Genomic DNA, 13,514 nt, shown 5'->3' on the forward strand with positions numbered 1-13,514 from the left:
TTCTTAAAAAAAATTGCTTTTTAAGTGTTTTTAAAGCTTAATAATATATATATATAGTACATATAATATATGTATAATACATGCATGTGATGTATAATATATACAATATATGTACAAATTAAGTATATAATATAAATGCATAATATATAAAATGAGCCTATACGAGCTGAGCTGAGCCGAACTCACCATGTTCATACTCTGCTCACTTACCTAAATAAATGAGCTCATAGTTTGGCTCACAGGAATCAATTTATCATGAGCCGAACCGGGCTTATCATGAGCTGAGTGATCGAGCCAAATGTCTGCTCGTCTTGTTTCTCAAGCCGTAGTGACCCCTAGTGCTGCACCTTAGTGGTCCCTGTCTATAACAAAGCCGATTGCAACCGCACACCTAACATGGTCACAAGTATCCAAATTAATATCCAAAACGCCTAGCACCAAAGAAATCTACAAAGAACACCATGAATTTAGAGTCATTTGGTCGGTCAGGGTGTTGTGATCATTGAAGCAAAAAAGCCTAGCCTGGTGGTTTGGTTGGTGGCAGGTCGTTGCAGTTCAAGACTCGCGTCAAGGCGAAGTGGAAGAGCTGGTTGGTGTGGGTCAGACTCTTCAGTCCGAACCGATCGACTGCTCTGTTTTGACGTGCAACCAAATGCATCTCTCTTTTTTGATATCGCTTTGAGAGATTGTGGGGAGGCTTGTACCTGAGGGAACTGCTGTGCATGGAAATATGGAGTTGGATGGTCACCGGAATCAGTCTCTATTTTTGGTGTGTCACCTCTCAGTGGATCTGGATCCCAAACCATATCAGCTCTAAGCACGGATTCAGTTGCTAGGTCAGCATCATTTTCAACAACAACAACAACAACAACAACAACTACTACTACTACTACTACTACGCCTTCATCCCAAAACAATTGAGGTCAGCTAAATGAACCAACAAAGAAAATCATTATGGGTCTTCCACATGAATCCTTCTCCTCCATTCATTTCTATCCAATGCCATGTCCTATTTGAAAAATGTAAGGACGACCATGTTCATGAAATTGTCCACGCATGTTACGACGTACCCCCATTTGGTTGTCTCACTTATAAGTTCGGGATCTGGCCCAGTCTGTTGAAATTATGAACCCTAAAACAGATACTTTTATATAAAAGATAAATTTCTAAAAATCTTTATTTATGCTCAACTCAAGTGAGTAGTAAGAATGGAATAACATTTTTCGAGAAGCTTATTTAAAAATAAGTAATTGTTTTTTTTAGTACACGAAATTTCCTATGCTATCCTGCTATTACAATATACTAAAGCATATGAAAGTTTGCTCCATAGCATGTAACTGTAAAGCTTATTCCATGCTTCCAAGCTTTGTGAGGAACAAAATGAAACAATTGCTTCTCCCTATATGAAAATAAGCTTCCTAAATATTGAATTGCCTTTTATTATTTTTTAACATTTTTTTTATTACAAAGCTTACATGTAATAATTATTTTTTACTAAAATGTTAAATTTCATTTCAAGTAAAAAAAAAGCGTGGGTTTTATTTGTTAGTGCTTTCATCCATAGTGGCAAAAGTTAAAAACGGCATAAAAAACTCAGGAGATTTTGAATTTTTTCATAAATCTTGCATTTTTGGCAAAATCTCGGCAATAAAAAATAAATTAAAAAATATATAAAAATATTTTTATACAAAATATAAATAAAATACATTTAAAAATTAAAATCTTGTGGATTTTCACGATAAATATCTGTTAAAAATATAAATCTCGCGATATTTATCACGCTTTGAAAATCTTGCAAGAAATTGCCGTTTTAAACTTTCGAGCAATTTCTCGCGATATTATCGCAAGATTTTTCTAAATCTCAGGATATTTGTCATAGAGGCTTTCATCATCGTACCAAACCGCCCTAACTTCCGGTGGTCTCTACTTGACTTTACCGATCTAATTTCCAAAAGCAAAATTAAACCTTTGAATCATGCATGTTTTTTTTATTAATTTGTTATATTCATGTGTCAAGGTTGACTCCAATATGATGTGTTAGTAAATTTCTAAACCATGTTTATTTTCATGAATTTGGCCCTTGTATTCCTCTCAAAAATGGAAACTAATTATGCCACATGACAAAACGTAGCCTAGCAACGTTTGTATGGCTAGATACAAAGAGTGTTTTATATTTACCACCCTTTGATAGTATCGCGGTTCAGAACCGCTGTATATTTTCTTTTTAATTCATATATCTTTTTTTTGATAATATCTTTTTTTTTTTTTATAATCCAAGGAAAAAAAAATCCACCACCGACAGTATTTTGCTAGCCTCCAGTTGGTAAAACCTTTAAGGGAGAAAGAAAAATTTTGTTTTGTTTGAGTTTGTTCATCTAGTTTGATTGGTGTCTATTTGCATAGTATGAATTGCAATGTATTGAAAATGTTGTTGTGTTTATGTGCTTTTAAGAAAAGAAAACACTAATATCTAGGGGTGGCAATTTCTGACACGACCAGCCAACCCTACCCGCCAACCAGCCTCTTAGGCGGGTTCGGGTTGGGCTTAAGCCAACCCGTTTAATAAATGGGTCGACCCGTGTAACCCGTTTATTAAACAGGTCGGGTTCGGGTTGGGGGTATGCCAACCCGTCAACCCGGTTGACCCGTTTAATAAACGGGTTAGGCGGGTGGGTCAACCCGCCAACCCGTCTGCCCGACCCGTCAACCCGCCGACCCGACCCGCCAACCTGCCAACCTGACCCGCGAACCTGAAAACCCGTTTACCCGACCCAACCCATTTATTAAATGGGTTGGTGGGTCGTGTTGGGTTACCCGTTTATTAAACGGGTCGGGTTCGTGTTTGCCACACCTGACCCGTTTAATAAACGGGTCGGGTTCGGGTTGAGGTATGCTGACACGCCAACCCGCCAACCCGACCCGATTGCCACCCCTACTAATATCTCATTACATGATTTTATGGGTCTTTTCTAGTTTGTTTTTTCAATTTTATGCTTCAATCGGATAATAGTTCCATTTGAAGTGTGGGTTTTACCTTCATAAGGATGTTCAAATTAGTAAAATATGGAGGATGGAGGATATTAAGAATTTAAGAAAAAAAGTGCAACCCCTTTAATAAAAATAATAGAATTTTTATGTACAATAAAAAAAATTTAAGTATATATATATATTATAGCCCAATTAGTAAATATAGAAGATAACAAGAATTTAAGAAAAAAAAGGTGCAACTCTTTTAATAAATAATAAAATTTTTATGTACAATGAAAAAAATAATTAAGGCTTCATTTAGAGGTTTCACTCTTGCGCACAGCTTCGACATTGCGGCAAAGAATGGCACCCTTGTGACGGACAGTGACATTCACGAGTCGGCCCTACCAGATGAGTATCTTTTTAGCTACACCTGAACGTCATTTTCTACCAAACCTGTATGAATGAGATGAGATGCCTATCATGGATGGCCCCACCATTTTTTTTTGTCAGTTTGTGTTCCTAATGGATGGCATTGGAATGGTTTAGAATGAATGACTCACAGTGAGGTGTCGTTCGTTTTTAAGATGAAGGACATCAAAGGCAGCTGTGATGGTGATGATCCTTTCTCTTTTCTACCTGTTTTTCCTTGTTTCTTGTGGGTTTTTCTCACAATTCACGCATTCCAGGCGGCTTTCCGCTCAACTTTCAAGCCATGTTTTTGGGCACCAGCTTTTTACTTCAGTAACTACGTAAAGTAATCGTAAGCACGGCAGGAAGCGTCAGCAAGAACAAGTCTCTGAAGCAAGAGAGCAGCTGCATTTAACAATTAACAGCCGAGAGGGGTGGTGGGTAACTCTGATTTTCAAGGGTTGAAGCCAAAACGTGAGCTGTTCATGAACTCCACAGTTTTAGTGGAAGCCAAAACGTGAGCTGTTCATGAACAACAAGTTTTTTCTACAATAAGGCGCCCCACTTGTACAAGAAAGGTGAGGGAAAGGATGGTGATGTGATGGCAAAGTTATCCAGGTAGTCCATGTGGATGTCCCGAGGGACAGCGTAAAGGGTGAAGGGAACTCTGGAGTGGAAGGAACAACTGTCGGACTCATTAGAAAAGAGAAGAAAAGAAGAAGCAAATAAGAAGACGAAGAATCCGACGGTGGTGGGCACCACCCTTCCGTGCTCTCTCTCTCTCTCTCTCTCTCTGCGGTTCATTCAGTATGGCGGAGGCCGGCGCGGTGGGAGGCGTGGTGTTCGAGTCGAGCGTGGACGAAGAGGACGAGGAGGTCGCCAACGGTCGCTCGCCCTTCATCTTTCAGCGGCTCGGCGAGGAGCCGTTGTCATCGTCGTCGTCGTCGCCGGCGGTTCGGCCGATTGTGGAGATACTGGTGGCCGCGCTCAGGAAATCGCTGATCTGCAGCGTCGAGACCGAGGAGGCCTGCGCGCTCGACATCGGCCGGCCTACGGACGTCCGGCACGTCGCGCACGTTACCTTCGACCGGTTCAACGGGTTCCTCGGCCTTCCGGTGGAATTCGAGCCCGAGGTCCCTTGGAGGGTACCCAGTGCCAGGTCTCCTCCTCTACTTCATTTTTTAAACCTTACCCGTTTTTTGGCTTGAATTGGTGATGCTGTTTTCGTGATTTTTTTCCGAGATCTTGGTTGTGTTTCCTTTGAGGTCTTCTTGTCTGTTATCTGGTAAGGAAATCATGAATTGTTTGTGATATTTAGTCCTGTGAGCCTCTCGGATGCGACTCTTTTCCGGAGGGAATTGGGCTACAGAAGCAGAACCGCCAGGAAAAAAGAAGGGCTTGGAAGAGGGATGGGGAAAATGCTCTCTTTCTCTGCTTTGCAATGCTTGTTTAGGCCCTCTTTCCGGTTGGTTGATGGCTCTTGGACTACTACTATTGTATTTTGCTCCACGAATTGCTTGCCCTTTTGCCCCCGTTGTTGCGAAATCCGCAAAATTGCTGCTTACTATTCAGGCTGTCTGTGTCCGGGCGACCATTCTTCTGACACCAATTGCGTTCTTCCTCCCGAGGAAGACGGCTCTGCAGCAAGCCTTGCTTCGTAGCCCTCGTCTGCTGAAAAGGAATCCTCAGTGGGAAACGTTACCTGGGAAGGTCCTGTTGATGCCCTCATTTGCGCGGCCTCGGTGGGGCCCGCAGAACGCATGGGTTCCTATGCGTTTCCATGGAAACAGGGGTTTCTGCAGCAAGCAGACGCATTGTGAGCAGTGGTTTGGTTGCACTAGTTTATCATGGAGTTTGGGATTGGTTGAGATACTACATTCTGCTCCATAGTGTCATATCTGAACTTACCCTGGTTTTCTTAACAAGTGTGGGATACAACAATCAAGGATGTTGTCTGGATCTCATTCCATTTACACCACCCTCATCCTTATGGAGGTATTCCAGAAGGTAGGATGTTTATGTGTTGATCTATTCATTGTCCCGCTTTCTCCATGACGGGGGTTTTGGCATCACATATAATCGTTTATAGGGTGGTATTTTATGGTTCCTCCCTCATCTATTGCAGCTTCATTTGCTCAGTCCCTCTGTACAGCTGCATATGAATATGGATTGTGATGTGAATGCCATTGCGGTTGAAGAAAAAGTTTTATAGGACGACTATTAGGCCTGCTTTACTATATGGTACGGAATGTTGGGCTGCCAAGAGGCATCATATTCAAAAAATGAGTGTAGCTGAGATGCGTATGCTGAGATGGATGTGTGGAAATACAATAAAAGATAAGATTCGGAACGAGGAGATACGTAAGAAGGTAGGCGTTGCACCCATTGAAAATAAGATGAGAGAGAATCGTTTACGGTGGTTTGGACATATTCGGCGAAGGCCTAATGATGCTCCAGTTAGAAGGATGGAGAAATGAGAAAATATATTAGTTAAAAGAGGTCGGGGTAGGCGTAGGAAGACATGGATGGAGGTGATAGGAAAGGATATGAATGCTTTGAACCTCACCGAGGACATGGCATTGGATAGAAATGATTGGAGGAGAAGGATTCATGTGGAAGACCCAGAATGATTTTCTTTTTTGGTTCATATCGCCGACCCCAATTGTTTTGGGATGAAGGCGTAGTTGTTGTTGTATGTGATATCTTGCAAGAAAAATTCAAAGTTTAGGGAGAGACTTGCAAATTTTATTTAAACTTGAGATGGAAAACCATCATTCTGGGGCCTAACTTATTTATTATGACGAAAATAATTCCAGTTACTATAAGTACATTACTGTTTGAACGAAAATAAAATTTGTTATTCGATAATAAGGGGCTTCATGATTTGTTTTCATTGCTGTTTATTTATACGGACTTTGCCCAATACATTATGCAATGGGCTTCATATAGCTTTATATTCATGATTTATTGTGCTCTTGTCAACCTTTCTTGACGAAAGTTTTAAAATGTTCTCTCTCCTGATCCGTGGTCTCAACTACTTGGTGAGCACTTTCCAGAAAGATGAGTGCATTCTCCAATGACACCAGAAGTGTGCTTCTATAGCCAATTTTGTGTCTAAATCACAACTAAGTAAACTATAACAAATTTCATGATTCTATGGTAAGAGCTGTATGTCAAAATCCATGTGAATGTCTGTGTATGGATATGGATTTCAAATAAAACAAGCAAAAAGAAATAAGTGTATTGAATACTAGTGATCATTATATGCACATTTTGTTTAAGTACTTTTGAGCTAGTTTTCTATGGTCCCATTTTCCCTTATATCTTTGTGAAATATTCATAGATGGGGAACATAGACTACTAAGATTCTGTATAAGAAGCATAAGTCTGTTTCCTGAATATATAAAACATTATTCTCACAATTTTGGGCACTGGAGAAAAAAGAAAACTGCACATCTTACGGCTGATAGAGTGAAGATCATATAATTGATTTTTGCTGAAACATCTAGGATGTGTAGATGAATTGTCCTGGTATGACACTCACCCTTGTCGAAGAACTTGTAGTGACTATGCATTGGAGCATTGTATGAGATTATTCAATCACCTGGTATCCCTCTTTTACAGGCAGAAAATAATGCCTTCTCTTTTTAATTCAGAAGCTTAGGTATTCTACTTGTTGCTGCATTAATTAGTACATTTATCAGAGTAGTCCATGTACATCATTCAGATATTTTTTTTCTCAGTGGAAAGCCTGGTTGATAGCAGTGTTGTAAGTATCGTACCTTATTGTGCGATATGGTACGATACATATCGTTACTTTTGGGTTTTGCGATACGATACACATTCATATCGTATATCGTACCCGTATCGAGTGTATCGCATGATACACCCCTTATCATGTTGTATTGTACGATTCACCTTCGGTGCACTTTAAAAAGGCCGAAAGTTATTTTTTTTCATTTTGCGCTTTAAATACTTTTTGAGGGCCGACTTCTTCATTTGTCTAAGGGTCATTAAAAGTGCATTTCTACCATTTTTTGACCCAAAGAAGTGGGTTAAGGTAAAAAAAGTGCATTTTCACTATTTTTCACTCAAGAAAATGGGTTAAGGTAAAAAAAAATTATTATGAGTAAAATTATAAAGTTGGTCTCTAAATTTTTTTTGCCTCGGGGGGCTCCCTTACAACCCTCACCAACTTACCGCGAAGTTGGATCCGCAAAAATCAAAGATTTATATCAAAGTAGAAATCATGTTCTACACTCTTTCGATAAAGGTGGCATAAGATGATTTGGCATGGCAATGACGCACTCAAGTAATGAGTGAAAACCAATTGAAAATTGAGTGCAACTATTACCATAATATTTTTGTTTATGTAATATGAAAGTATGAGTCTTGTAGCATGTTCTTAATTGCAAGATATTTAATATTTTGCATTGTTCTTGTGAGATATGCATGCAATATTATCTATGGTTCTATATTAGTTGATGTTTGATGAGGTTTTATGCAGCTCATAGGCACATAAATGCTTCATATGTGATTTTATGGTTGTATTTTGTGCAATTCATCATTGTTTCATGTGATACGACTTTTTTTAGAATTTTCACTATTTTTTTGCTTCATATGTGATTTTATGGTTGTATTTTGTGCAATTCATCATTGTTTCATGTGATACGACTCTTTTTAGAATTTTCACTATTTTTTTTATCTTTCTTGATTTTTTGGAAATTTTTTATTAAAAAATTATGATACGTTTACGATGCAATACGCTGTTACTTTGGGTCCGACCAATATGGGTAAAAATACGATACTTACAACCTTGGTTGATAGTGTTTCCTTTTACTAGGCTGCTCATTTATTTAGCTCTCACCTCTAGCAATGAGTTGGTTGTTCTCAATGCTATGATGTTTAAGCGAACAATTTTCTTTTTCTTACAACTACAGTTACCTGGAATTTTAAGTATTTTTTATTTATATCTGCTGTTTAAGATTTATCTGCTACCATTTCCCTGCTTTCTGCAAATTAAACCCTTTTTTTTTTGCTTTTTGATCTAGTGCATTAGACTTTGCCTGTAGAAAAAGCTTTGATCATCATAACTGACAATATTGTTTTTCATTTTGCAGTGCCAGCGTATTTGGAGTTTCTGCAGAGTCAATGCAATGTTCCTATGATACTAAGGGAAACAGTGTTCCAACAATTCTACTAATGATGCAAAGGCAGTTGTACTCACAAGGAGGCCTTCAAGTATGCTTTTGATTGTATTAACCCTTCTGCATATTTCAGTCTTTAATGAGTTTTAATGTGTCCCCATTCTTCCTTTGTTTTTTTTATCTTTTTGTATGTGCATGTGTGCACACTTGAAGGCAGAAGGCATTTTTAGAATCAATGCAGAGAATGATCAGGAGGAATACGTACGAGACCACTTAAACAGGGGAATTGTACCATATGGTGTTGATGTGCATTGCCTTGCAGGCTTGATTAAGGTACTCTTTGCAGTTGCTGAAATTGTGTTTGTTTTGGGGGACGGGCAGGTGTCCTAATTATATTCTATACTTTTGTTAGTCAAATTCTGCATTATGTTTTTTAAATAGTGCATGCATTATCTGTTGCCTCAAACATGAGAAGACGACCAGTTAGAGTTTCATTTGAAAATCTGTGACATCTAGCACATAAACCAAAGAAAACAAATTGAAAATTGAGCTTGAGTTATATAGCAACTGCTTCTGGTGCTTATGGAGACAATCATAGTCCATTGTTCTTAGGCAGATCTGTTGTGGTCAAGAGTTCTTGGACTTAGTTTGATAAAGACAAGCATATCAACATCCCACCTCAACAGTGATCTGGAATACGTGTTTACCTATGTCACATGGGTGCGGGTGCGACACGGGTGCGGCGCAATTTCAAAAATTTTGGACACGGGGACTCGGCTATATATATATATATATATATAAGACTCGGTCAAAGTTGTGCCCATTAGGGGACAGGTGATGAGTTGTGAAGGCATTCTGTACACTTTCTTCATATAGGAATAATTCACTTTTGGGCACTTTCTTCATACAGCGTAATAATTCACTTTCTTCATAAAGGAAAAAACCACAAAAACTTGAGTTGTGCCCATTCTGTACTTAAAACTTGAAAGTGTACAGGTTTTTTAGTTGTGATGGGTTTTTTTCCTTACAGCTGTAGCCCAGAAAATTAAAAAAAAAAATTCAAAAAAAAAAATTTCCAGAAAATGGACCAAAATGACCCTGGGTGCGTTGACCACACCCAGGGTCGGGTTGACCGAGTCCGAGCTGCACCCGTGTCGGTGCGTGTCGACGCGGGTGCGGCGACCTTGGAGCCGAGTCCGTGTGACATAGGTGTTTACATGTTTGTAGACTGTTTGCTGCCTCCATACATGTGAAGAAAAGGGCATCTCTCCAAACTCAGTTCTTGTTATAACGTGATTGGTTCTTCCATCGTGATTGTTTTGGGATAGCTTATGAAGGTTAGCTGAGAAGGGAGATGGAAGAAACATTATATGAGGCTTGTGTATGTGGGCTTCATCTGTTCTCTGGGCAGACTTTTTATTGGCTGTCCCATCAAGAGATGTCACGGTTGGCTATCCATAATAACCTTCTGTCATCTTCGAAGTCTTGATATATATATATATATATATATATATATATATATGTGTTCTGTTGTCTCCTTTTTTATTTGGTTTTCCTTATGTTTTTTTTTGTAGTATAAAAGAAGTACATGCATGTTCTATTAGAAACATGTGGATTCTATTGCTGGAACTTTTCTGTACAGATATGTGTATTACTATAAAAGCACACGGTTCATGGTCTTTGGTTAGTTTCTCCGTTTTTGTCTGAGCTGAACTTTTTGGGTCATCTTTGAAAGATTGACTTGGCAGAGCAAAGGTTGTTCACCTTTTGATGCTCTTGATGTTCACTTTCTGTTATATCTTGATCATGGTATCAGTTGTTCTTGGTACTGTATTCTCTTATTCTCTAGTTTCGGCTGGTGGAAATTCTTTAAGACATTGTGGCTTGTACAGGCTTGGTTTAGAGAGCTTCCAAGAGGCGTTTTGGATTCCCTCACACCGGACCAGGTGATGCATTCCAATACTGAAGCAGAATGCACCAGACTGGTCCAGCTACTGCCACCAACTGAAGCAGCACTGCTTGATTGGGCTATCAATCTGATGGCTGATGTTGTGCAGTATGAGCATCACAACAAGATGAATTCACGTAACATTGCCATGGTTTTTGCCCCCAATATGACTCAGGTAATCGAGTGACCCACGGCTTCTTTGACAGTTTGTTTCCTCTTATTGTATCTTACTGGATCCAAATGTCATTAATTGCTTTTGCAGATGGCCGACCCTCTAAATGCTTTGATCCATGCAGTGCAAGTGATGAACTTCCTCAAGACTCTTGTTGTGAAAACTCTCCAGGAAAGAGAGGAATCTGCTGCAAAAGCAAGAGAGTTTTCCTTCTGCCCAGAATCCCCAGGTGGTAGAGACCGTCATAACTCGTCAAGGCCAATGGCTATACCCAACACAAGGTCTGATGATGCACCAACAAGCGGTTGTTTTCGTGACAGGTCTGTTTTAGACATGTTATTAAGAAACAGAGAGTATGGATTCCTGAGTGATGTTGAGGATAGTTTCCGGAGCTTCCCAGAGAAGTACGAAGCTGACGATGAACGTGAGCCAAGTTCTACCGAGGGATCACCTAGAAAGTCTGAGGTGGCTACTGTTGAGAACGGTTGCAGAGTTGGGTATATCAATAGAGATGTTGAAAGCTTGTTAGATAGACTGAATTTGAGAAATAGGGTGAGGAAGCTTTGTATGCATCCTGTGTTTCACTTGAGCAAGGCAGGAAGGAAAACCAGTGCGTTTGGAATTGTAGATTCAACTAAGGTCGGAGGGGGAGAAGCATGGGCATGAGATACGATGTAAGGAGAATCTGGTTCCTGTATTTGGTTGTTGTGGGAGTTCTACGTTTGTGCATTGTGGTTCCTGTAGTTCTTTGTGTTCGTTTTGGGGTCGTATTTATGAAGACCCCAATTTGAGAAATAAATTAAACACAAAATTGTAACTTTGACGTTCAGCAACTCTCTCTCCTATATATATATATATATATATATATATATATATATATATATATATATATATAGAGAGAGAGAGAGAGAGAGAGAGAGAGAGAGAGAGAGAGAGAGAGAGAGAGAGAGATCTATTTTTGGAAAGATTGTTTTCTATTTTGTTTAAAATCTTACCATCCAGATATGATCTATATGCTTGATTTGATGAGAATTGACTTTTGGATCATCCGATTTCAAAATTCGGGTCTGGTAAGTGCTTTCCCAATGGTTCTCTTTGCAACTGATTTTCCTTAAATCTCTCTCTGCCCAATGTCTTTTGACACCCTTTCTCCTTTAGTGTCGTGCTCTCCCCCATGCATAATTCATGGCCTTTCATTTGGATCCATCTTCCGTGGATCATTTTTCATTATCCCTTTTCATTTTTAGGTTTTTTCTTGGACCCTGTTGATAAAAAAATTCAGAAATTTCTTTTTAAAAGATGTGAGGATGCTGTTTGAACTTTGATCATCCTTTGCCTGAAGGAAGGTAAAGCTGGAGCACACATTTTGATTTTGTAGCGCAACTTACACATCGGATAATGCAAATAAACAAGAAAAATGTATAAGTATATACTCTAAACTAATAAAATAAACTAAATTTTCTAGACAAATAAAATAAAAGAAAGAAAATACACCTTTTTCGGGCTCAAGGTCTGTTTTAAGCATTTAAAGTTTTTTTCGTTTGTTTGACAACACTTCCACAAGAAAGTGAGGGTTTTTTGCCATTGTTTCAGCAGAATCTTCATACAAGTGAGGAATATAAAAAAGACGGGTGACAACGATCTTGTGTTCGTTCTTCTTAGTGTCAGCGCTTGAATGTCTTTCATTTCTTTCCCCTTTGATCTTAAGGGTGAGTCCCTATTTATAGGCATTCAGAATGGATATGGATTATAGGACTTTCTAGATTCGAAAATGGATCCGTACTCACCTCGGATAACAGATGAAAATTTATCTAAGGAGAATATTCTTTTACAATCATGCAAAAGTGATTGGAGATGAGACAAATATGTTTTATTTGCTCGAACTGATTGGATGACTAAACTGGTTTGTTCATCCTGAGATGGACAACTAAATAGGTCTGGTCATACTTTTGAGATAGGATAAGCCAAATGTTAAATAAATTAAGATAGTCGTCCAATGTCAGACTGTTAAACTGAGATAGCCATCCAAGGTCAGATCGCTAAACTGAGATAGTCGTAAAGGGTCAAACTGTTAAACTGAGATAGCTGACCAGGGTTAGACCGCTAAACTGAGATAGTTGTCCAATGTTAGACCACTAAACTGAGATAGCTGTCCAGTGTCGGACCGCTCAACTGAGATAACCATCTACTGTCGGACCGCTAAACTGAGATAGTCGTTCAACGAATCCTTCAGGTTTTTTCGTGCTGTCCACTTTGTGAACTCCAACCTACAACTTGATTCTTCTAAAGATGTTAATATTTTGGGCATCTTGAGAAAATTGGGTGTCTATAATTGCCCATCTTTATCATTAATTGATGTGATTTAGTTTATGACAAAGAAGTAGACACTCAATGTTTGGGACACTAGGTTATTGGGACTAAAGTCAGTCATGCCGAACAAGGTTGGGCTAGTGTCCGAAGGAAAACTAGATTGTCAAGATCATGATTAGTCTCGCTGAACGAGTTTAGTGCCAGCATCCAAAAAAAGAATTGGACTGTCAAGACCTTTATGGGTCTCACTGAACGAGGTCGGTTTAGTCCAAGAACATCTGGATTGCCAAGACCATTTGATGGTCTTGCCAAGTGAGGTCAATGCCAGTGTCCAAAAGAAGAGTTGGACTGTCGATACCATTATGGATCTCACCTAGCAAGGTCAAATTAGTCCAAGGATAACTAGATTGCCAAGACCATTTTGTGGTCTTGTCGAGTGGGGTCGGTGCCAATGTAAGAAACATTTATTTGTAATGTAAAAAAAAAAATTGCATGTTAAGCAAGGATAACACATGAGAAATATGACTCGCTTTTATGTCTTTTAGGCCCGTTTTGATTT

The 13,514-nt window shown here is 39.1% G+C and overlaps 1 protein-coding gene across 1 annotated transcript; it reads left to right on the forward strand.

The window, feature by feature from the left end:
• Positions 1–3,575: 3,575 nt before the first annotated feature.
• Positions 3,576–11,456, forward strand: LOC149829575 (rho GTPase-activating protein 5-like). Its single transcript, XM_090015587.1, has 5 exons — positions 3,576–4,537; positions 8,499–8,619; positions 8,739–8,858; positions 10,418–10,648; positions 10,736–11,456. The coding sequence occupies exons 1-5, from the start codon at positions 4,188–4,190 to the stop codon at positions 11,309–11,311; spliced, it is 1,398 nt and encodes a 465-aa protein (XP_089871713.1). The 5' UTR covers positions 3,576–4,187; the 3' UTR covers positions 11,312–11,456.
• Positions 11,457–13,514: the final 2,058 nt, after the last annotated feature.

Source organism: Nuphar pumila, chromosome 8 (assembly GCF_984573655.1).
Source record: "Nuphar pumila chromosome 8, dmNupPumi1.hap1.1, whole genome shotgun sequence".
NCBI lineage: Eukaryota > Viridiplantae > Streptophyta > Magnoliopsida > Nymphaeales > Nymphaeaceae > Nuphar > Nuphar pumila.

Coding starts and splice junctions, on each gene's coding strand:
- LOC149829575 (XM_090015587.1), top strand. CDS start 4,188: ATGGCGGAGGCCGGCGCGGTGGGAGGCGTGGTGTTCGAGTCGAGCGTG. Junction 4,538..8,498: donor TGGAGGGTACCCAGTGCCAG/GTCTCCTCCTCT, acceptor TTCATTTTGCAG/TGCCAGCGTATTTGGAGTTT. Junction 8,859..10,417: donor GCCTTGCAGGCTTGATTAAG/GTACTCTTTGCA, acceptor TGGCTTGTACAG/GCTTGGTTTAGAGAGCTTCC.